Source organism: Ixodes scapularis, unplaced genomic scaffold (genome assembly GCF_016920785.2).
Source record: "Ixodes scapularis isolate PalLabHiFi unplaced genomic scaffold, ASM1692078v2 PGA_scaffold4__175_contigs__length_147842914, whole genome shotgun sequence".
In the NCBI taxonomy this organism is placed as follows: Eukaryota; Metazoa; Arthropoda; class Arachnida; order Ixodida; family Ixodidae; genus Ixodes; species Ixodes scapularis.
Window position 1 is genome coordinate 31,078,763 of NW_024609879.1, and position 24,896 is coordinate 31,103,658.

Genomic DNA, 24,896 nt, shown 5'->3' on the forward strand with positions numbered 1-24,896 from the left:
GAGCACTGAAGAAGTTCGGTGCCTAGAAAAAAGACTTCTCCGGTAGTGCTTGTCGCCTTTGCATGTCTATAGCGCAGTGTCTTCTTCGTAGGTGGTTGCTTTCATATCCGGTATCTTGAGCAGCTTCCACAGGAGTGGCCGCACCATAATATTGAAAAGCGTGGGTGATAGAGCCGCCCCTTGTAGAACGCCAATGTGGTTTTCCTGCTCCTGGCCCTCCTTGTTGTCGCTGACGTAGCCTGCCTTGATCTTGTACTTTATGCGAGAAAGGTCTAGACGAAGTTCCGTTGCCTCCACGTCCGGCTGCGGTCCTCCATTTTGCGGATATTGTTTCGGGAGATATGCTGTCGAATGGCTCTTTTCATATCGACCGTCAAGATAATTCTCACCTGTTTCCTTGTTCGTTTCTTGTCTACCTAATGTTTTCAGACCATCAGCAGGCTATCGTGAGTGCTTAGGTTCGCTCTGAAGCCTGTCCGCTGTGGATTGAAGAAGCCATTTCCTTTAGCGTTGTGTTGAATTCTCGCCACCACCATTCTTTCTATAAGTTTTTCCATAATGGACAGGAGTGATATAGGTCAAAACTTCTTCGGGTCGGTGGATGGTTTGCCGGGGTTGGGAATGAGTGTGACGATAGCCATCCGCCATTCGTCCGGCATTTCGTCCGACTTCCAGATCTAGTTCAACCATTTCAATATTGCTCTTCGGTTAGCGGCCGGTGCGTGCGGAGCATGGGAACGATCGCCCTACCTCCGCCCGGCGCACTCTTGGTTTGGCACTGCTCGATGGCCACTCGGTGAAATGCTTCAGGATTACAAGCAGCGTCTATGGGGGTATCTGTCTTGTAGGTGTATGTCGTAGGTTTGTCTTTGAATTGCGTGAAGAAGGTGTATCAGATATTGTTCACGTTATCTTCTGTCTGCTCCTTCTAAAGGAGAGCAATATAACCGGGACCAGACATCCCCCGTTTTGTTACCGAACATGTAGTTGAAGGTTCTCCACATTGCCTCCCATGTTGGTGTTCTTATCGAAAGACTCGTATTAGTCCATTCACTTTTGGGAGCCTATCTTATTCGCGTAAGTTTAGGCTTCGTTCGTGATGCAGTTCACCTCGTTAAGTCCTTTCTTCGTATTTTGTCAGCGCCTCACTGCGCTTTTCCCACAGCGGCAACGCATGCTTGTCCGGTGGATGGCAGTCTTCAGATATCTTCCCGGTGTCCGTGGCCACCCTGGTTGCAATGGTGAGCCTGGTCGAGATGTTGTCGGGCTTTTAGTCTTCCCCTTGCACTTCGAGGTGTTCTATGAACTTCTGATATATGATGGTGTTGGGTTGCTTTATCTGTCTTAACGGCTGCTCCGCCGCCCTCTAGTTCGATGACCATCGGGATCTGGTCACTGTCCCAAGCATCATCCAGGATACTCCGTTATAAGTTGTCTGCTGCCTTTACAGATACTAGGAAAACGTAGATAATGGAGCCTTGTTGCTTTCTGAACTTGTATTTCGTGGGCCTGGGTGCGTCACCCACGAGGTTCCATCTTCATATCGCTTCTCTGACCGAGGCCCAGTCTTCCAGTTAAGTACTGAGGTTTCCCCTGAGGATAATGTGGTCTTCCGGGTATATTTCTCTAATGTGAAAGATTCATGTAAAGTCGTATGCCTTCCCTATTGAAAAAAAACATAAAGAAAATCAAGCTTGTCAAGCTGGTTTGGCTGGTTTTTAAGCTGGTTCGAGCTGGTCTACGTGGTAATCAAGCTAGTTCAAGCTGGTTAAGCTGGTACAAGCTGGTTCGAGCTGGCACTGCTGCTGGGTAAGCTGGTATTTGAGCTGGTTCGAGCTGATACTAAAGCTGGGTCAAGCTTGTCAAGCTGGTTATGCTAGTTCGAGCCGGCACTGCAGTTGGGCAAGCTGGTATCTAAGCTGGTTCGAGCTAGTACTGAAGCTGGTTCAAGCTTGTCAAGCTGGTTCGAGATGGTTCTGAATCTGGCCTAAGCTGGTTCGAGCTGGTCATGCTGGTCTTTGCTGGGAGCACGCACGCCAAGGTCGGCTGGGGCGGGGACGAGGCCACGTCCTGTCCTTTGTCCTCTCGTTTTCGGTGGCAACCGGGCTCTTCAGTGCGCTGCGAGCTTCCTTAGCGTGCGAGAAAAGGGAATAGTTTGAATTTGAGAGGTGTTTGGCTATCTTGGAAAAATGTGAGAGACGTTTGGCTATCTGTGGCAGATTTTCGAAGGGACGACTGTGCGCGCGTTGTTTGGAGACTACTTGAACGGCGGTGCAAGCGTCGCGGGATTTCAGGAGACAGCGAGCGGCAGTCCGTTCAGCGCGGGAACAAGTCAGACGCCCCAACTGAGGCGTCGCTTCGTGTCTTCGAACGTGTGCGTGCTCGTGAATGACGGTGGTGCCTAGGAGCATCGTCAATATAATCCAAGCCACATCAATTTCCTCGCCTCTACCCACTACGCAAGAGGCTGCTTTGGCCCAAACACTGGCGGAAAACAGGTTCGCTTCTCTTATCCGATTAGCATTTTTATTGTTCTTGCCTGTTTTTAGCGTGTGCTTAGTATTTTTCTTATTGAGAGATAAGCAATCTAGTTTTGATAAAATTGTTTGTTTTGCACCGAAAACTACTGCCTGTGCGTCGGGAATGTTCTGTGTCAGCGCCGAGGATGTGTAGCATCTGATCTCTTGTGAGCAGGCCTCGAATACGAAAATAATAAATCGAATGCCGAGTTCGCTTTTCTGAAGAACTTGCCTTGTTTACCCTGTGCATTAATTCAAACCGGTTAAACTGGTAGGGAAGTCCAAAGGCATGACCAGCATGTCAAACTGGGAATTCTGGGGCAATAACCCAGCTTGAAGCTGGGGGCCAGATCAACCAGTATGACCAGCATGCCAAACTGGGCGTGCTGGAGCAATAACCGAGCTTGAAGCTGGCACCGGCTTAAGCTGGTTCTTTCAATAGGGTTGGCTAGTCTGGCGTACACCGATATGAGTGTCAGTCTCGTTTGTTACGTGGATATTGAAATCCTAACAGCAATCACTTCCTGGGTTGAGTGCACCATTTTTCGGTGTCGATCTCGAGATGGTGGAGCTTCTCGCGTACAAAGATTCCCACCTGTACTTCAATGGTTTGTTGGTGCTGATTTTTCTTGTCTACGTGTTCTATCCTCAAGTGACATCACGTAACGCTACCTTTCGCCCTAAATGTAGTGGAAAATGCACGGACCAACGGAAAGATAACCTTTTGGGGTGGGTGTGGTGTTTAAAGAGGTTTCTTTGATTAAAGTTTGTATTTAACAATTTATCAAGGCGTACTCTTGTTTCAATGGTCTGTTATATATTTCACTCGAAGCACCTCGAGGCAAAATTTGCAGTTGAATTGTAGCCAAATTGCCGGTTTCCACTAATTTACGCTTTAATATTGGAGAAAGCTTTTCTTCTAAAGGTATAAGGGTGATGCATACATAAAACATACCTGAAATACAGGCTAAAACACTAATATTACCGTTATACAGAAGCATATATTTTAACAAAACGATCTCGAAAACGGCAAAAGTTTAGTTTTTTTATCGAGTTACAACTATACCAAATCCAAGTTATTAATTCACAGTTGGCCTGATATTACGCCCAAAGCGAGTAAAATAAAGAAAAAAACTGGGCATTACTAGCCAATCATTTGCTGTTTTTACTTTTTACATCTACCGAGTCTAGCGTTTTTCTTTTTTTTTTTAGGAACAACAGCGTTGAAGTAAGGACCAACAAATTCTCTAGAAATATTTACAAAATTGACTACTCAGCTTCGTATGAACCTTCGTGCGTTTTGTTTTGGAACTCAATCGGCTAAGGCCAAGCGTCACTCCCAAGACATTTGACAGGGAATGACAGAGAAAAGTATATGACCGCACACTGGTACGTTGCAGATTAAGGTTGAACCGGTCAGGGGTGGGGGTCGAGCCAGTACCACGTACTGGCTCGACCCCCATCCCTGCACCAAGCAAGGAAGAAAGCCTCGCATCAGGTAATTCTTTGTAGATTCCCAACCCGCTCAAAGCAGCATACAGGCCGGCGCTTGGCAAAAGTCGCCGCAAAGTGGCATACATGTATGCGTCTCGAGGTTTCCATGTGCTAGCTTCGCGCTCCTTCTGAAACGATGCAAGATGGATGTGCGCCGACGCTGATGAGGCCTACTCGGTATTGTGTGGATCCACTAATGATTAAGTTTTGGAAGAGCTCGAGCTTTCGTTCCATGTGCTCCGAGGCGCGGTGCACTAACACACTCGGTTACCAATCCCACTTCTAGACGGTTCTCTGCATTGTTGTAGTTGGTAGTAGGTGAGGAAGGAAGCACATAAACCCTCCTCAACTGCTGAGATTTCTACCTTCGATGATATCATCGAGGCATGCTCAGCGAAGGTCTGGCAGAAGGCATCGTGCTCGAGGTGGAGGTGGAGCTTGTACCGCATTCTCAACCTTCCGCCGGCTACGCATGGCTTGCAACAAAGTAACGTTAGACGTCAATGTGAACGAGCTTGCCACAAGCGCGTACCCTCGGCGGCGTGTATTTCGCGTCACCGAACTTGTTTTTTTTTTTTTCGGCAAGAAGCGTAGAAATGGCCATTTGTACTGTACGGTGATATCACGTCCATGGTTCTCCCTTTTGCAGTGTATTCTGTGTGTAGCTACTGCAATCATATGCTATATCATGTTCGAAACAATCCACAACTTGCACTTGCTTCAAAAGCCACGAATTAGTCAGCTGACGTACGCAATCTGAAGGACTCCGGTGGATAAAGTAGCACGCTGAAAAAGGTCTGTGGCTTCCAGGCCTTTCTCACTCTTCGTGCGTGAGTGCAAAGTTTTCACTAAAATACAGCCCAAATGTAGAATCTTGAACAAATAAAAAATATCTCATAGGACGAAAATACTCGCTCATAAAAAAAAAATGGAAGTCGCAAGAATCAGCTTAAAATTTAAAAAAAAGAAGATTCTCGCTCCTGTTACAACTGGTCCACTAAAGGAAGCAGGGTGTCTTAAAGGGGCGATAAGGTGGACTATGTGTTCGACATGTTATGGTGATAACCTATTCAATAAGCCCTAAAATGTTCAAAACTTTAAAGCTATTAACATTGATGACCCTTTTTCTTTTGTTCTTAAAAAGCACGATTTAACATCGCGATACGTGTATTTACTTTAACGTGTCTCAGACAAAGGGCTGGTCGTGATGTTTTGGATTTCGTTTTAATTAATGTCACTGGATTCTTAAAAAGATAACGCCGAGCTGCCGTATGGCTGTCATTTTGTTTCATGAAATGAAGAGTTTCTCGCTTCTCTTTCCATGCCTTCTAAGTCGATCACATTTCTCAATAAAAACTTGTTTTTAAGAAAAAAAAGAAAATCTTTTATGCTGTGATTTTTAATCTACAAATCGGCGACACAAGCGCACATCGCGCCGCCACTACATCCGGCGTCGGTGCCAGGCAGCAATAAAGAAGAAATTTCCTGTCTTGAAATGCGCAAGGTTATTATAGCGTTTTATGTGCTATGTGAAGATAAGCGCGACCGATATGCTGATTTCATACACAGTGCCAAGCACGCCTTATTGCCGAGGAACGCATTCTTGGCGAGGAGCGCTTTATTGGTGACGAACGCGTTACTTTCTAGGAACGTTTTCCTTTTGAAGCTTTTATCCTAAAAACATCAAAATGGTAATTTCCATGGCAAAAAAGACCGACCAGCCAATTGCCTTGGCTTGTTTTGGTTATATGTATGTTAGCGTATGTTAGTGTCTTCCTTGAATACCGGGAAGGAAATTGCGCTACCTTAGCTGCACTTTAGTTTCAATACCAAAAAGGCGACGCATGGTTGTAATCTCTAGTTTTTTTAGGTTCCTTAGGCCGTACAGATTTAGTCAGCGTCCATAAAAACACAATCTTAGGGACCAACTTAATTCTCCAGTGACGCGAGTGTGCCTCTCTCGTAAGATCGACCCGTCTCCTGTCTGGAGCTCTAGGCTTCCGTACCATGACCTAGACGTGACGCCATTGAACTATTCTGGTGCATGTTCTTCTCCTTGCGGAAGCGCGGTAAGCGGGGCCATTTGGTATGACGAAATGTAGTGAAGAGAACAGCGCTCAAAATGACTAAGACAGAGAAAAAGAACATGCACGACACACAAGCGCTGACTCGCCGCTGAATTTATACATATAAATTCAGATGCGAGACAGCGCTTGTGTGACGTGCTTGTTCCTTTACTCTTTCCTCGATTTTTTATGCGCTGTTTTGTATGTCACTTGTCCTTGCAATATGTATATTACACAAGGTAGAGACTCAGCAGCCAGGACACTACAATTGTCACTGATGTGATGCCAATGCATGGCGTGAATAGAGCTACGAGGGACAAAACATTTATAAATATCGTAGTGGTTCTAATGTCACAATTAAAGAAAACTTGTACCTATTGAGTTATACCATCACCACCCTTAATAATAAAAGCCTGTTCACTAGACCTTTCACCTCCTCAGAATAAGATCGAAGGAGGAATAGGCTGGTAGGAAGCGAGTGCTGTGAGAGCGTTCGGCCGAGCCTCGTGTCAAATCAACAAGTCGAACGACGCTCGGCATAGAACTCGGGTTCAAGTGCCGAGTTGGCGCCATCCGACCGTCATGACGTTTCACGCAGAAAGAGGAGGTCGTTCGCAGGCCTTGATTATATTAGGTGATGTTGACTAGGCCAACTGAAACAACTCGAATATTGCAAAGGTTCAGATCATTTAGAAACAAAATAACGTCACGATGTTTTGTAAAAAAAAAAAAAAAGTGGCACTTGATCGAGTTATGCCTCTGAAACATTCCAAGAGAGTGATTTTTTTTTTGTTTTGTCTTTTTCACGGAGGAACATTTGCCCCGAATCTCATTTGTTTGCCGCCACACGAGAGCCTTTAAATACATGCATGGAAATGGCTTTCATTACTGATTGACTTTGGGGAGCTTATTGCAGTTTTTCTCTGTGTAATATCTACAGCAGAGACGTAATGAGGAACAGGAACGTTAAGTTGTAACAACAGAAGTACAAACGAAAGATTTTATGCACACTACAAACTACAAACAAAAACTTCAATCCTTCTTTTTTAACCATGAAAGTAAAAAACAAAAACACCACGCATCGTTCAATCGTTCAACGTTGAGTTTCCGCCTAAATGTTGCACTATACTTCGTTTCACCTTATATCCGAGCGCGGACGATGTTATGAGCCGAAGGGCCAATCAAACAGCGCAAAAAGCGAAACGTCATGGCGTGCTCTCTGCGCTTGATAGGACTAGCCGGCAGAGGAGCACGCACAGAGAGACGGCGCATACCGGCTGGCCCTATCAACTGGAGAGAGTACGCCATGACGTTGTCCCTCTTTGGCTGTTTGATTGACACTTCGGCTCTTAATATCGGCCGCGCTTGGACGTAAGCTGAAATGAAGTATAGCGTTTCAGACATGATAAAAACGTTAAAGATCTATACCGCGATTTTATTTAAAATTTATGTGAATTTATGAATACCTGAAGTAACGTGAATATGTTATCTTTTCAAAAACTATGAATGAGTCAGTTAAATTTCTAATGCATTTCACAAGAGTACATTACAAACTCAATTGAAACTCATTGATATTTTTATAAGAGTATAACCAAACATTACTGTAGACAGCAAGGGAAACAAAAAAGGCCCGCACGTGCTTTTGTGGAACATGTTTTTGATGGAATATTGCTTGCTGGGTATTCTTCGATAAAAATGACCACTCCTAAATGGCAAGATCTTGGAGTAAATTCACAATAGAAATAGTCGGACACTATTTTCTATTTCTGTGTGTGTGTGTGTGGGGGGGGGGGGGGCGAGGGGGGTGGGGGACATCCCCGGGTTCTTGAAAATTTGTTAATTTTTTACCGATGAAAATAGTTGATCGCATGGGGATTGCGAACATTACCATGATTGCTCTTTTTAGGCGCGTTGTACCGTATACTTCGGCAAGAACATCACACCTTTGAGTGCATAGGAACGCAATGCAGCAATTACGGTTTCAAAATGACGCCTGACGGCGGCCCCCTGGTGCCTGCTCCTAGGCGCAAAAAGAGTGGCGCGTCACCATCTTCAAATATATATTTATAGACAAATCGGCCACCCTTAAAAGTATTTTCGAGATTTCTTTTTGATTTTTTATGACGTTTAGAGTTCATAGGTTCAGTTATCACAATAAATAGACGATCTCAGAATCCCTGTGAGTGCTCGTGAGCTTCTCATTATGGCTGCGCGGCCAATTAAATACGGGTCTCTATCGATACGAACATCGAAGAACGAGTCCCGAAGTCGGAAGCGTAAAAAGAGTAAGCGACACCTCGAATTTCTTAAAAAATTTGTTTAGAGCAATATCGACGGTGCGTGATTTATTTTAAATTTTGTGCGCGAAGTCCTTGACATCACGAAATGGTCCTTCGCTCTCTCGACCTCAACGTGATGGCCATGTCGATTCACCTCTCTTCCACGAGCCCGGAATGACGATAGAAAGAACAAAAGGAAAGGAGGTGACTGCCGACTAAAGGCCGGTTCAGACACTTGCGTTTGAGTGCGTTTGACTGCGGTGCGTCGAGAAGCGAAAGCGAGTCACCGGCACATCTGTGCTTCGTATGAAGCGTGGAATCCAAATCAAGGAATCATCTTGGCACGCGATATAAGCAGCAGGGATGTCCTGGTTTCTCGCAGTCCAAACGCAGTCGAACGCAGTCAAACGCTACTGTCTGAACCAGTTTAAGTCCCGTCTCGCGCCGTCAATTTCGCTCCAATAAAAAAAAAATCGCGTAAAATTAATTCTTTGGCACGCGTGTCCCGACCAAACTGCCTAAAAAAACTTTTTTTCTTATTTTAGGGTCTCCTTAATCTTGTTAGAGAGTGTAGTCACTGTCAGCTCCACCGCGATTATATTATTCTCGCTGCAAACCAGCCAATGATATTGTAATATGAGCGGATAAAAGCGGCGACAAAGCAGTCACGAAGCCTTGACATGGTGAGCCAAGCCCTGCCTTTTTCTTTTTTTTTAGGCTGATGGTCACTACGTTCACCAATTGCCTACACTCTAAAAAATGTCTGTGCGTCTACTTTCACGCACACAACTCGGAGAGCCAATCGCCGCAACTTACGGAGGAAGCTCAGCGAATGACGATGGCAAAACATATGTTTAGACCAAAAAACGCAGTCTGAGTTGTGACATTAAGCAATGCAAGCGTGACGTTTTGCATTGCGTAATATCACAACTCAGTCTGCGTGTTTTGTCCAAACAGATGTTTCCGCATCGTCATTCGCTGAGCTGCCTCCGTAAGTTGCGGCGATTTGCTCTCCGTGTCGTGTGCGTGAAAGTAGACGCACAGACATTTTTTAGAGTGTACGAAACGCAGGGCTAATAACATAACACTCACATTTACTGCCTCGTGATTGGCTGTTCGGTGTTCGTATCGGCTCACCTGGTAATCTGTTTCGCTGTGGAGCGATAATGAGATACTCTGGAGACACGCCCTGCATTTCTCAGACATCCAGAAGCTATTAGCGGGGAGATGTTCTAGTGGCGCCCTCTATGGTTTCCTTTCGTGACGTCATTACCTTGCGGACAGCAAATTTGATGGTGTTTGCAATAAGCATGGCGGAGGCTTGAAATCATTGCGCTCTCAAAGCAACACTGCCAACACCGTCAAAATTAAAGTTCTCACATGCCTTTTATTTCTGTCAACGGGAAAACCTTTGCTGACGTCATAGTCAGCATTCGGCCAATCCTGGAATGCCGACCACAGCGACGCTTTCGATCGCGCACGTCGCCAATAGACCCTATAACTGCTTGCAAACACAAGCCGTCTCTTGGTTGTCGACGGACTACCGGTCACCCCGTTTCAACAGTACTTCTCAGCCTGTTGATGCTGACGCCAAAATTTCTGGGACGGTAAAGTTCTACGAAAATCTTGAGGTTGAGGATTTTGGAAGGACCTTTTGTTGCATAATTTAAGATATAAAAAGGGTTCGTTCGTCTTACCGGAACAAAAAAAAGTTTTATCCAACCAGATTTGGCGCTAACCGGTCCTTTAGCTAATCACCTGAGGAACTGGTCATAAAATATGTCGTGAAAATGACAAGAAGCTATGCTATTGTTGCGATTGTTTTTCCTCTCGTTTGACCAAAAGTTCGCGGGTACGTAATTTGGCAAGGGCAAGTCCTTCCAGCGCTTAAAAAAAGGGTATATAAAATGCCCCACGACATTTATGCAGGACGAATACGAGGACCTCACCCCAGAGCAGAACCGAAGCAGCCGACCATGCAGAACCACGGGGTGTCGCTGGTTAGCGACCTATTTCCGTGCTAACGCGAGGGCGCCTTCCCCGTGCGACGACTTTTACGGCTACGTCTGCAGCGACCGTCAAAGATCTCTGTACCAGGACGGCGTCTCCAGGCCGATGCGCGCCATGGCCCCGCACCTCGCTGGGTCCAGGGACGGCGAACCATTGGCCCACATCTCGCTCTTTAACCACTGCATCAACGGCACAGCCGTACATTTCGAACCGTCCGCTGTGATGTACGAATTTCACAATCACATATCTTAATTTTTATGCTTAAGATTTTGTGTTTTTATTCAAGTTCGAAGTGTTTCCTTGAGATTTATATTTGTTCCTGCCGACTTGGGGTTCCAGGTTACCACGTTCGGTGTAATAAGAAACTTATATGTTTTCCGGTAATTATGTTGAAGAAAATGGGACACAGGAATGGGATTCCCCGACCTCCCGGAAAAGTGCGTGTAACCCTCATGCTTAAAAAAAAATGTCCCAAGGCACCGACAAAACAACGGAAGCGATGTGAGGGGTGGCGAAGTAAGGAGCAGCAACGCGGAAAGTTCCATCTGGGCAGATTCAGGTTCACAAAAAATAAAACTGTGGATAAAATGTTTTTTTTTCCTGTGTAGCTTGGGTTCTCGATATTCAAGGATAGCTTCAGTTTAAGGCCTTTTTTATTTTGCCGATCTGCCAAGGATGTCAACTAGTTGCCGAAAACACGGAAGCCTGGCAATGTGCCGCATACGTGATTTATGCTAGAATATAATATGAACAAAGAGTGTCGCGAACTATAACGAAAACAAAACTGTCTTAATTCACAGTTACGACTACAAGTAGAACATGACGCTCCCTTTACACTAATAATAATTTTATTTCAGAACCAACACCCAAACTCTTCTCGAGAAGAAAACAGAAAACGAACAGTAATCAGTTAGCTTCAACCGGCTGTAACGCAGTAACGATATTCAGCTCTCTGCCTTGGCGCGCATTATTTATGCAACCATAGCCTCCTCTATAATCACAAAACCTGGCAGTTCGACGACGGAGCCATAGAGCGCCCGGTCGCAGATTTGGAGAGCGAGGATCTGGTAGCACAGAGCAATTTCAGGGAACCTGGTCGTGAGCGCACAGATTTTGAGCGGTGGTGACCCGAAACATGGTTTTCAAACCCGACGAGAAACAAAGTGGTAGCAAAAGCGGACATTCCATCGCTCGGGAGAGCTGTGTTTCAGCGTTTCGCCGCAGCGGGGCACACGTTACATGACTCTCCTCTGATCCGTTGTCTGCCGCTCTACCTTTTCACTTTCGGTGGCCACGCCTCGTTGCGATCTGCCAGGCTTTGTCAGTATAGAGGAGGCTATAATGCAACGCTAAAAGAGAAGGTAACTTTTTTTTTTCCCGTAGCCAAGGGCCGGTTTTTTTCAGAACAGCGTCTCAGCTGAGTTTGAATGAAAGGAAGCATTGTAAAGAGGGCGCTCGGGCGTCTTGAGACGCGGTTTGAATCCCGCTCAGCTCATGCGCTGACTCTGGCAGTGTTTTCTTCCAGTCTCAGCTCAGACGCTGTTTCTAGAAAGCCGGCCCTGGTTTTCTGCAAACTCAGGGTCAATATATTAGGGAGTGTAGATTGAATGAAGCGCGTTCTTTCGTCTGGGTAAGTGTTCGCCGAGTTTCTCTGAAGTTCATAATATAAATTGTTTGACGTTTTACGTGACTTGCACGCGAGGTCATTGCACAATATTTGTGCTAATCTGTGTTGGTTCCTGCCAAGAAAATTGTATTTAGTGCTGCCAAATGTGTGATGCATAAAGTACGCGCTCAAAACCGAGGCTTCCGCAAGGGCCTCTGGTGTGGCGTCGATGCATGTCCTACATAAACTCTCAAGAAGTCTGTAAGTTCACTTTTCTGCACAACACGAATGAACCCAACCCAAGCTTGCAACAGAAAGATGTGGGCGAGTGATGTACCAAAGATAATAATTAGACGAAAATTAATGTACGCATGTGCAAAGAACATACCGTTTAACTCTGTGCACATCGCCTTTTTTAGGTCTCCGATCGCATTCTAAACGTCGTCATTGGTTTTACCGGGATCGGTTATCTCTGTGCTCTGTAAGAAAGTTAACACACAGAATGATGATGATGATGATGATGAATAAACCTTTATTTATCGAGCATGAGGTGCAGATGTTAGGGCACCCTCCCGGTGGAGGGCATCCTTAGTCCGGGTTACCCTGGCTGCGGCTGGCTATCCGGGCCCTTGTCACCAGGTCTTGCTGGATCCCAGGGTACGGGCTGGTCAGGCAGGCCATCCACTGCTCGAAGGATGGGGTGGGTTTGGGAGTTTGGTCCGGGGTTCGTTGGCATTCCCATACCTGATGATAAAGGTTGCGGGAGAAGGACAAAAATTACAGGTGGCGGGGTATTGAGCGGGATAGATGGCGTGAAGAAGGGTGCTGCGGGGATTTGTGTTGGTCTACAGTCTTCGGAGGGTGCTGGCTTCATCTCTTGATAGTCTTGGGTGCGGTGCCGGGTATTTTCTTCGGTCGTGACGGTAGTGGGCTAGTATGTCGGCATACTTGATGAGCAGGGCGGTCGTGGGGGCAACAAGTGAGGTTGTTCCCTCTTGGGTAATGGCCCAAGAGGAGCTTCTTTGAGTACAGGAATGAGAATAATGCGAAGCAACCATTATTTATTAAAAAAACGGCCTACCTTTTTATGAACGAAGCTGTGTGTGTGTCTACTTACCCGTGGAACATGCAGAGTCCAATAAAATATTTACGAAATAATTCGGCGAATCGCAAAGCAAAAATAACGTCTAAAACTTTTTAAATAAGTGACCAATGCAAATTTTATTTCTGCGCTTCAACGATATCGGTGCCTCGACATTCGCCCTGAGCTCTTCCATAATTCGCATGGCTCTACTTGAGTGCTGCAGAAAAATACACGCGCAGGCATTCTTCATGAAGAGGTTGACATATTTTGGAATAGATAGGGTAATTTTTCCCAATTTTATACTTCTACAAACAGCAGTATTGGATAATTGCTCCAGGACACATCATTTGGCTCTCTTTCAGTGACTTGACTGAGGGAGCAAGCTGTCCGGCACGGATTCCTCCGGGTCCACGACGTGCTTCAGACTCTTTCTTTCGCAACAATCCAAATGCCACAGTCGCTGATTTTAGAGACTTCATTAGAAGGTATATTCTAACGAGTCATGTTCAGAACTCTGCAACGCTAGTTACTGTTTACAAGATTGTTATGAACGCTACCACCAAAAAGCTTATTTCCCGGTCAAGGTGTTTCAGCTGTTTTCACGACGAAGCGAACCGCTGCCCCACATTTAGTCTCTAGATAAGTTTTTTTTTAATATTTCGTTTGAGGTTTAGTCTTTCTAGACTTATCGGCTTAAATTTATGCATGTTCGTAATCGAGGCTTCTAGACTTGAATTTATGCATGCTTTAATCAAGAATATTTCATTTGTTTAACTCATGTTTTGGGTTCTTTAGCTACCAACCAACCCGTCGTACGAATAGCCGACAGCTCCAGGAATGCTACAGAGCTCGTTACGGAGCGTGCCATAGTGAAACTTTAGATTCTCCTACATGTTTTCTAATCTAATCTTAACGTGAACTGCAGCAAAACTGCCGGATACACCAGCTCGTAGCTCTATAGTCTCTGACAGGGCAAGAACGACAGGGCGTCCCATCTAAATACAATCCTGAGGCACGGATTCATTGCATTCCGCTACGTTTGACCGCGCGTGCATGGTAGAAGTTCACGAGACACCAGCATGTTATCGCATGAAGGTTACTCTTGCTGCAGGCGGAATACTGAAAGATTTTTCTGCCCTCCTTTTCCTGAAAGAACGGCAGGGAGTCTATTTTGGAGACCGGGCCGCCGCCACTACCAGGTGGCCTTACTTCGTGCTTTGGTTGCGCGTGCGCGCTCGGAGCTCACGAGACAACGATGTGTTGTCGAAGGCAACAGGAAGCTAGCACTGGAGGCAGGACAACCCGCCGAAAAACCTCCGAGACATATTCCTCCTGCCGCTGAATATAATAGTTCCAAGACCTAGGCTAGCAATAGCGCAGAAAGTATACACATCCAACAGTTATGAGATCTGAGCAGCAGCTTTCCCCTCAGTCCACGTTGAGATCAATAGAAGTAAAGACGTTTGTAAAACTCCATGATTCCAAGGACACAACGCCAGAAGCACCATGTGGTAAATCGATGTCCTGTGAAGTTTCTTGCATTCATAATATCTGCTGCTTTCGTTCGTCCATTTCAAAGCTATCTTCTAAAATGAGTGTGTGAAAATGCATATCGGCGCTACCGAAGACGTGTATTCGCTGCACGGCCTTGGATATTTTTCGCCCTGAAGTCTTGGAGTTTATGCTTTAGAACTACACAACATCTCGCAGTGTTGTGGGACCGATTAGAATACTTAATTGCGTTTAAAGAATAAGCTGAAGCGCTCATAGTTTCGAAAAATGAGTCCTGAAAAGGTGGCTTGATTTACATTGTTCAGTTCCTTTGTTCAGAATGACATTCAAATTTTTTAAACTTTTTTTTTGCTCGGTCATCATCATCTGGCTTAATCACCCTGTTGTCTTTCTTCTGGTGGTCAACGCCGTTAATCTGATGAATTGTATATTATTTTATTATCGTGAATGCAAACTTAAGGAACGCAATACGCGCGTTTTTATCTTCAAGCTCTTTGCATCGGGACTTGTACACCTCTTTTTTATCGAGTAATGGCGCCATTTTATTAGTTGAGGAGCGGTTAGATGGTCGGAACCTTTATAAAAATAATCAATGAGTTTTAATTAAGTTTCTTATGTAGTCTGTAAATGCAAAATAAAACTCAATTGAAACACATTAATAATATTTTTAAGGGAACTCGCCGCACGCCCTGCGGCCTTCAAATTGTCAGCGACATACGCTCACAATCATTGATCTCATCATTCCTCCGCAGAATTGCGCCCGGAGCGCGAATGGACAACACAATCATCGAAGAGGAGCAAGCCACCAGTTCGCTTCCAGCGAAGTGGTTGTCCGCGATTGCCCTCTGGGTGGTTCGCTCTGCGAGATGTCACTTGGAGTTCTCTCTGCGGAGAGCTCTCGAGAAAGGACGCCTTTACGAAGACCTATGACAACTGCTCTACTTTGCACCCCTCATGGGTTCTCAGGTAAAATGAGCAGATTAATGCTCTTAATCACATCCTATTTGAAGCCGGAATTGAGCTGTATTGTGATATACCCCGATTTAAGTTATTGAACTGGAAGATAACGTCACAGATCGAGCTGTACATTAACACTTGAGCAGGTTGCGAAATTTAACCCCCGTGTGTAGACCGCCAGGCGCTGTGGATGTTTCATTTTCTCGAGGAGGCTGGCGGGCGAACCTGCCGCCAGAGCTCTCCGTTCTAGCAGCTAGGTGCCGTCGATTTAGCTGGAATGGCCAATACGCGAGAAACCAACATATAAACGCACCAAAACTGATACATAAAAGCATTATTTCACACATAAGAAGAAAGAGAAAGACTGAATTAAAAATACATTATTATTTTGCATAAAAATTTTGAATGTGCTTCTGTAAGTCCTTATTTCCGGTTTCCATGCAATGGATACACTCGTGCCTCTAAAATAGCATATACAGTTTTCATACTTTCAGATTATTTCCCTATATTCCAATTATTTGTCGCACACGTGGTTCAGCCTTGACATGGGGAGCGGCCCGATTTTACACCTGGTATTACTCAAGAGAGCGAGACACCATCGGGACGGCGAAGCAATCGACGATTTTGATTTTTTTTTCTTCTACAATTTAAATTTTGTAATAGAAACTACAAGTTGGTTCAAACGTGCTGACTCGGGGCACTCTCTAATACTCTTTATACGCATCTTTACACTGTTTAACTAAATTGGAAACGTCATGCAAACAATCGCAGCAAACATTAAAATATTGCGCTCCAATATATGTGAAGTGCTCAAGGGCAAAGGCGATGGCGTTTCACTGGCCGAGCGTCCCCGCGGACATCGCACTGTTTCAATTTCAGTTGTAGCCTCAGCTTCGCCATTCACTGTTGTCTTATTGTTCACCGTGATTGGCTGTCTTTGTATCATGAAGAAAAGTGAACCCATATACTTTGTTTAGAGTGTGAGGAGCACATTGCACGTCGTTTTATTGTTCGCCGTTGTCGGCGGTTCTTCTGTTATGCAGGGAAGGTTACTCTTAGCCCTTGTTTAATGTGTGAGCAGCACACTGGACGTGGTTCTGTTGTTCGCATCATTGCCTGTTTTTGTGCTATGGAAGAAAGGGTATTCACGGGGTTTGCTTAGAATGTGTGCAGCGCGTTCCATGTCGTTTTATTGTTCTCAGTGGTCGGCTGCTTCTGTACTACGCAGAAAAAGCTCCCACAGGCTTTGCGCAGAGTCTATGCGGCATATTGCACGTCGTTCTATTGTACGTCGTTATTGACTGTTTTGTGTTATGCAGAAAGGCACACTCAAAGACTTTGTTTAGTGTGCGTGCACCTAGTTGCACGTCGTTTTTTTGTACGTCGTGATCTGCAGCTTATGCTTTATGGAGGTAAGGTAACTTACAGGCTGTGTTTAGAGTGTGTGCAGCACATTTCATGTCGTTCTATTATTCGCCATGATCGGCTGTTTTTTGTTATATGCAGGAAAGGGAACCCACAGCCTTTGTATAGATTATGTGCAGCACACTGCACATCGTTTTTTTTCTGGCCCTGGTCGGCTGTTCGTGTTTTAAGTTTTTGTTTAGAGTGTGCGCCACATTGCACGTCGTTCTATTGTTCGCCATGATTGACTGTTCTGTGTTGTGCAGAAAAGTAAACTCAAGAACTTTGTTTAGAGTGTATGCAGCACATTGCACGTCTTTTTATTGTTCACCATTATCGGCTGTTTCTTTGTTAAGCAAAAAAGAAAGCTCAAAGCCTTTATGTATAGAGTGTGTGCAGCCATTGCGTCCTCTATACTCACAAAGCACGGCAGTTCGACGAGGGAGCCATAGAACGCTCAACCGCAGATTTGGAGCTCAAGGATATGGTAGCACAAAGTATTTCTCGGTGAATTTGTTGTCAGCGCACAGCTTTTGCAGCAGCCAGGACCCGAAACATGGTTTCGAAACCGGACGAGAAAAAAAGCGGTAGCTTTGCAGTGGCGAGGACCCGACACATGGTTGTCAAACCCGACGAGAAAGGAAGCGTTAGCCCGAGGAACGCGAAGAGCACGAGCGGAAATTCCATCTCTTGGGCAAGTGTGTTCCGGCGTCTCGCCGCAGCGGGGAGCCCGCTACATGCCTCTCCTCTTGTCCTTTGTCTGACGCTCTACTTTTTCACTTTCAGCGGCTCCGTCTTGTGGCGATCTGCCAGGTTTTGCCAGTATAGAGGAGACTACGGTGCAGGACAAATCACCTCCTTCTATTTTTCGCCTTGATTGGCTGTTTCTGTGCTATGCCGGAAATGAAACTGACAAGGTTTGTTTAAAGTGCGTGCAGCACATATCACGTCGCCCTCGTCTTCGGCGTGATCCAGTTTTTTTTTTTTTTTTACGCAGGAACATGAACTTATAGGCACTGTTTAGATCGTGTCGAACACGTTGCACGTTGTTGGGTTGTCATGCATGAGCGCAGCAGGAACGCGCGATTGTTGATAGCCGCCGCGCCAACAGCGATATCTTCGGCATCGCACTTTTTCTTTCATATGTTCTTGGCAGCAGCCGATAAAAGTCGGTCGCGCCGCCGCCGGTTTTGTTCTTCGGTTTTCGTCTGTCGGCAAGCTTGCCTGGATTAAAAAGTCCGTCTGCCCTGTCGTCTTCTCGCCGTGGCCTGGAGTCCTGCTCGGCCAAACATAACAGCTGGTGGCAGCGGTGGGATGGCGGATCTACGGGAGCGCTACGGCAGCGGTCGGAGAGGCTTTGGCTCTTGCTTTTTCTAGTACGCCGAATGTTGTAATTTTCGTGTTGAAGCGAAAATAGGAAAGGCGACAGAAACGGGACTTTGACATTGTACCTGGCAGAAATGGATTTGGATAGCCTGCTTAAAGTAGAGCTGTTAGCCGTAGCTCAAGAGCTCGGTTTAGATTAAAGCAAGGCAATGCGAAAGCCAGACATAGTGAAAACAATTTTGGACTGCGGAGCCGGGGATGACGAAATTGCCGAAGCTGTCGATGAGGCAAAGAAACGACGCCTAGAGGAAGAAAGAGACGAGCAACTAAAACAACAGCAACTTGAACAGCTAAAGCTGACTTTGGAAATGACCGCTGTTGGAGTCGCGAAAGCAGTTAACTATGACATGAGAAGTTTTCTTCAGCCCTTTTCTGTTTGGAGCGAGTTGATTCTTCTTAACCAACTTCGAGCGCACATGTGTCAGGATGGGTTTCGAAGAGTCGTGTTGGCGTCAGAGGCTTCTGAGCGTGTTGCCGGCCGAAGCAGTTGATGTACTGGCCAGGTTACTGCCAGAAGAGGCCGAAAATTACACGGTAGTGAAGGGTGCTTTGTTGAGAAAATATAAGTTGTCACCCGAAGCTTTCCGTTTGAAATTTCGAGAAGCCACGAAAGGCCCACAAGAGAGCTACTCGGAGTTCGGATATAAGCTAGGTAGTTTTCTGGAAAACTGGCTCAAAGGAGCTCGGGCGTATGAGGACAAAGCGAAGATGTTTGAGCAGTTTTGCTTAGAGCAGTTCTATCGTACGTTGCCTGAAAAGCTCAGAGAATGGTTTCAGGATCGACCAGACGTAGGAACAGTGCGCAAAGCAGCAGAATATACAGATGAGTACTGTGCAAAGAGGGGATCAAGTTGCGACCTAGGGAAGACTGACCGGCCTCCGGGGGCTTCGTCTGGGGGAAGTAAAAGATTCCGCACGTTGGAAAAGAACGCGAACAAGCCAGTTCCTAAAGACGAGTCCCCCGAAACACGCATGAAGAAGTCGTTCGAAGCACGGAAACAAATTGGATGCTTCCGGTGCCAAAAGCCAGGACACGTGGCTGCTGGATGTCGTGTCCCAAAGGTCTCCCCAGTCCAGCTCGTTCTCGAAAAGGACGAAGACGTGTTAGGTCCATACCTTTACGACATGGACGTTAACGGTAAGACTTGCAAGGTCTTACGGGACACCGGTGCGACGTACGGCGTCGTGCACACTCTTCTTTCGTGAACGAGAACGACTTCACAGGCGACTTCGTGCGCCTGAGGTAGGCTCTGGAAGGAGGTACTGTCAGCCTACCTGTTGCAAAAGTAATCCTGAGAGGCACCTTTGGGGAGGTGGAAACCGAGGCCGCAGTCTCGGACAACGTCTTGCCGAGATGCCCGTACCTTTTGTCTAACAGAACCGTAAAGGAACTGCTTAAGTCAGGGATAACGCATGACATGAACCCGGTCATGGTTTTCACGAGATCGATGAAAAAGAAAAGCTGCGAAAAAGGTGTAGAGCAGGCTGTAGCTGCGGAAGCCAGTGCAGCAGGTGACTCGCACCGTCCCGTCGAAAATGACGAGCGTCGCGCTCTAGATGAGCCAGACCGTGACGAGGAAAAAGTTGACGATGAATTGACGTTCATCCCTCCGACGAGCAGTGATTTTAAGGCGCTCGCTGCAATAGATAGGGCTACCTTGATTGTAGAGCAGAAGAGTGATAACATATTGATAAAATGTTGGGAGAGCATTCAAAACCCTACTTCGAGCAGCTCAAGGTTCTTTGAAAAGAACGGAATACTGTACCGCGAGTTTTGTGGAAAGGAAGGGATGAACGTCGACCAAATAGTCGTTCCTCAGTACCGAGAAAACCTTTTGGGATTGTCTCACCGGGTGGGTTGGTAGGGCCACCTAGGTAACAACAAGACCAAGGCAAGGCTCCTAAGCGAGTACTACTGGCCAAGTTGTTTTAAAGATGACGAACATTTCGTTCGGAGCTGTGACATCTGTCAGCGGACGGGTCGACTTACGGAAAAACGCATCTGACAGCGGTCCCAATTATTAGCGAACCTGAGGGAGTAGCACTCAGCCTTCCAGAGATCCCACGAGATTTAACCTCCTTCCCTAAAGAGGAGAGCCTGGCAACCGTGGTTCAGCCACCCACCTTAAGCGAAAATCAGAGTAAAGACTTGCTAGCCTTAATAACCGAGTATCAGGAATTGTTTTCGAAAGTCCCAGGTCGAACTAGTTTAATGACCCATGACATAGGGTTGACTTCGAGTGACACCAAGACGTGCAAAGCTTACCGGTACCCGCCTCGACAAGAAAAACTGATGAAGGAAGCTGTTGAACAGGTGCTCGCTCTTAAGCTAATTGAGCCAGGCGAGGGTGACTTTGCATCTCCGATGATAATCGTGGAAGCTAACGGCAAGGAACCACGGCCTTGCGTTGACTACCGTAAGTTGAACGGAGTGACCGCCACGAGGGTTTTTCCCATTCCGCACGTTGAAAAGTGTGCCTCGAAAAAGTGTGCCAGGCAAAGGCCATATCCACTCTAGATCTTGTTCGTGGATATTGGCAAGTATCGCTCACCGAGCGTGCAAGTAGTCTTGCCGCTTTCGTGACCCCTTTTGGCGCTTTTCGGCCTTCGGTCCTTAGCTTTGGCCTTAAAAATTCTCCTTTCGAATTCTCTAGGTTGATGAACGAAGCCCTTGCAGGGTTGGAAAGTTTTGCTCTACCATATTTAGACAACATTGCAATCTTTTTTGACACATGGTCCGAACACTTGGACCATCTACGAGAAGTATTTTCGAGACATCGCCAGGCGGGACTAACTCTGAAAGCACAGAAGTGCAAGTTTGGTCGCTCACAGGTAGATTACCTCGGACAAACCGTAGGCCAAGGACACCGAAGCCCGTTGGAAGCAAAGGTACTGGCGATCAAGGAGTTTACACGTCCAGAAAAAAAAAAAAAAGCAGATTCGTACGTTTTAGGGCTTAATCGGGTATTACCAACACTACATCAAGGGGTTCTCCAAGCTGGCTAGTCCACTTACTGATCCGTTGAAAAAGAATGCGCCTTTTTCGCGTAAACAGGGACGAAGAGAAGCAGGCATCTTTTGACGCCCTTAAAAGCATCTTGATGAGTAAGCCCGTCTCGGCAAGCACGGACCACTCGAAACCTTTCCTCGTGCAGTGTGGCGCCAGCGAAAAGGGGCTGGGGGTAGTCCTGCGCCAAGAAAGCGCAGACGGGGGAGAGCACCCGATCCTGTTCGTGAGCAGGAAATTAAGCGCTCGAGAGCAGGCGTACAGCACAATTGAAAGAGTGCGCTTGCCTTGTGTGGGCGGTAGAAAAACTTTCATGTCACTTGTCGGGGTCGCCATTTGTTTTCATCGCAGACCACCGACCGCTAATGTGGCTCCAACAGATGTCGAACAAGAATGGTAGATTGCTCCGTTGGAGTCTAAGTCTGCAACCGTACGTGTTCACTGTTAAGCACAAAAAAGGATCCCTGCACACTAATGCAGACAGCTTGAGCAGGGCTTTCTCTGCCTAGGCGAGGAATGGCATGGGCAAATATTTTTTTTTTAAACAATACATTTATGCCAGTGCCGATAGGGGTTCCCTTTCTGGTCGCCATAGGTTCTTGTACGTAGCATTGCTCGATTTAAAGCACTCTCATACCAGGGGGCGGGCCTGCCTTCGCTTGGCCGCTGTTTGTGAAGTTTCTGGGTTCGCCTTCCCTTCCGTTGCCCAGGCATCTTGATGTGAGGCTCCACACCTTCGAAAGCACGAACCAGCTCCCACAGGGACCAGACGCCTCTCCGGTGCGGTGCCATCGTCGACCCCTCGCTCAGCGTCCTGATGTACCTGGACCTGCCTCGTGTGTTGTCCGGAAAAACTCAACGCCTGCAAAGCACGGACCAACTCTGCGGGAACAAGACGCCTCTCCAGTTCGGTGTCATCGTCGACCCCTGGACACTACCTCCACGCAACAACATACCTTTTCCTGCATCGTGCGCCGGCCGGAGACACGATCCACGGACTCTACCGGGGATACGAGCCAAGGACTCGCACCCCCCCGTGTCCTTCCGTGGGGGAGAAGTTGTTGCGTTGTCACGCATGAGCGCAGCAGGAACGCGCGATTGTTGATAGCCGCCGCGCCAAAAGCGATACCTTCGGCATCGCACTTTTTCTTTCATTTGTTCTTGGCAGCAGCCAATAAAAGTCGGTCGCGCCGCCGCCGGTTTTGTTCTTCGGTTTTCATCTGTCGGCAAGCTTGCCGGGATTAAAAAGTCCGTCTGCCCTGCTCCCGGTGTCGTCGTCTCGCCTTGGCCTAGAGTCCTGCTCGGCCAAACGCAACAACGTCGTTCTAGAATTCGCTGTGATAGGATATTTCTTTATTATGCAGGAAAAGGAACTCACTGGCTTTGTTTAGAGTGTGTGTATCACATGTCTCGTCGTTTTTTTTTTTTGTCCGTAATCCACTGTTCTTGTATTTTGCAGAAAAGTGAACTCACGAACCTTTTTTTGACTGTGTGTGTGTGTAGCCTAAATCGCGCCATCTTATAGCTAGCTGTGATTGGCTGTTTTGTATTATGCAGGATAGTGAGCTCTCGAAGTTTTGGTTAGTGTGTGTGGAGATAACTGTGCGTTCTGTCAATATATTGTTATGCCCGCGTCACACTGCCGACACGTCATACAAAAGACAACCTGCAAGCACGAGTCACCGCATTATCTGTGATTCGAATGCCGCGGGCCAAGTTTTATTTTAAAGTCTTTACCGTGCCGCGTTAGAGGCACGGTTATAGAGGTAACTTGCGTTCGAATCTGTAGGCTGGATGTCTTTTGTATGATGCATAAACAGTGTAACATCGGCTTTACGGACAGAGTTAAATTCTCGTTGCTGTGGTTGCCGCAGATGGGATTATGGCAACCCCTGATTGCACCTAGCCGTCGGAGATCGTAGAGAAGCACAGGAACACCCCGGCTGAAGATGACGAATATATATAGTTTATGCAGTTTTTTTACATAATATATTCAAACTGGGTTGCAGGTATTAGCAGCCACGCGAGGCCACTCGATATCTTGGTGTCATGATGCCCCGTCTGATGCTCAGTGTTGACTGCACTTTCTTCTCCCTCGCGCCAACAAGTCTAGTAATTTCCCGACGCGTACGGGAAATGTTGCTCGGCACCTCTGTCGGTAATTCCCTTCCACTCACATCGCGTGTTCGGCTCAGGGGTGGAGCGCGTATATCCCTTGGTTCAAAACTGCCCTGCCAAAAGACTCGTGTTACTTCTGAAGCCACAAGCGGCAGACGGCCGCATCTTTGACATCCACAGTCATAAATATTGCAAAACCCGCTTCCCTTTGAAGCTGTTAAAAAACAAACGAAATCCAAGACACATACAAAGAGGTTTGTAAACCTAACAAGAACTACTGCGACATGTATCTTTGTTTGTTGGCATGTACCATGAGATGATTATGACGAGCGACTCGAAATAAGAATCGTGGCGAGGCGTTGTGCAACCGACCTTTGGGATACACCTAATCCCTTGGAATTATGGAGGCTTCACATGCACTCAGAAGTGATAAGTATTTTATTATGTATGAGTGGCGTTGTTCGACGCACTAAGCGACTGCGAGCTCAGTATAACCCACAGCATCCAGAAAGAGCGGAAACTATAACACAAGGGATTCCGAGAGTCGTTTCCTGAATGTATTTGGCGCAGAGAACTTATTTTGGCATTGAGAGTAATTAATATTATTATGCCCTATTATGTAGCTTTCACCGGCGGCCAGAGTTCTGTGCACGACTGCTGAGCACGTGCTGACTGCAAGCTCCCACAGTGTTTTTGCAAAGTGCATTTTACACCATCAAGATTGGCGGACTCAGCAGCCAATTGTGAGCTCGTTCTAAAAATGCACTCTAAACAGCTTTCTCAAATATGGCATCCAGTGAACACTACCATACGGTACCTGAAGCGCGTCTCCGACAGGTGTGTTTAGCGTTCAATTCCACCCATACATCAAAATTGGTCCCGAAGTGGCAACACATGACGTCACAAAAACTGAACTTCAGGCTGTCGGTTGTCAAAATCACGCTGTTTGGTCATAAAAATGCTGGAGAAAAGCACAAGCGAGCGCAAGTGTCGTTGTGGTGTCCAAACGTCTGGCTGCCCAAGCTTCCACACTGAAAACCGACCTGCAGGAGAACGGGCGTCTTGCCAGGTCCAGCACCACTGATAAGACAACTCCAAGATTGCGACCGGCGACAGTATGAGACTTCTCTGACGTCACTGGGCGGAAATTTGGGGACCTCTTTTTTGGACGCGGTAAACACACCAGTCGGAGACGCGCTCCAGCCACCATGCACCCTATACACCAGCTCATCCCTGCAATGTCACGGCGCGGTGGTGGCGCGTCGGTCGCACCTCCGGTCTGGGGCTGTGGGCAGAAGTCTCCATGCCAGACGCAAGGTATATGTACATGGGTAGCGAAGCTTCCATAGAAGCCCACATGTCGAAAAAATGGCGGCCCATGGAGCTGCTTTAGCGCCATCTATGAGTCGTGAGGACACTTCCGGCGGAACAAAAAATGAACAGGAAATGACGAC

The 24,896-nt window shown here is 46.7% G+C and overlaps 2 protein-coding genes across 2 annotated transcripts in view; both read left to right on the forward strand.

The window, feature by feature from the left end:
• LOC115314665 overlaps nt 1-16,297 on the forward strand; it is a 29,631-nt gene extending 13,334 nt beyond the window's left edge. Inside the window, exons 2-5 of the mRNA XM_042293325.1 lie at nt 10,288-10,592; nt 13,421-13,543; nt 15,323-15,536; nt 16,022-16,297. Of these exons, the coding sequence (XP_042149259.1) occupies nt 10,288-10,592; nt 13,421-13,543; nt 15,323-15,500 (606 nt within the window). The 3' untranslated portion in view covers nt 15,501-15,536; nt 16,022-16,297. The remainder of the gene's footprint in view (nt 1-10,287; nt 10,593-13,420; nt 13,544-15,322; nt 15,537-16,021) is intronic.
• A 2,446-nt stretch (nt 16,298-18,743) lies between these two features.
• Nucleotides 18,744-19,523, forward strand: LOC121837730. The gene has a single exon (XM_042293526.1). The coding sequence runs from the start codon at nt 18,744-18,746 to the stop codon at nt 19,521-19,523; it is 780 nt and encodes a 259-aa protein (XP_042149460.1).
• Nucleotides 19,524-24,896: the final 5,373 nt, after the last annotated feature.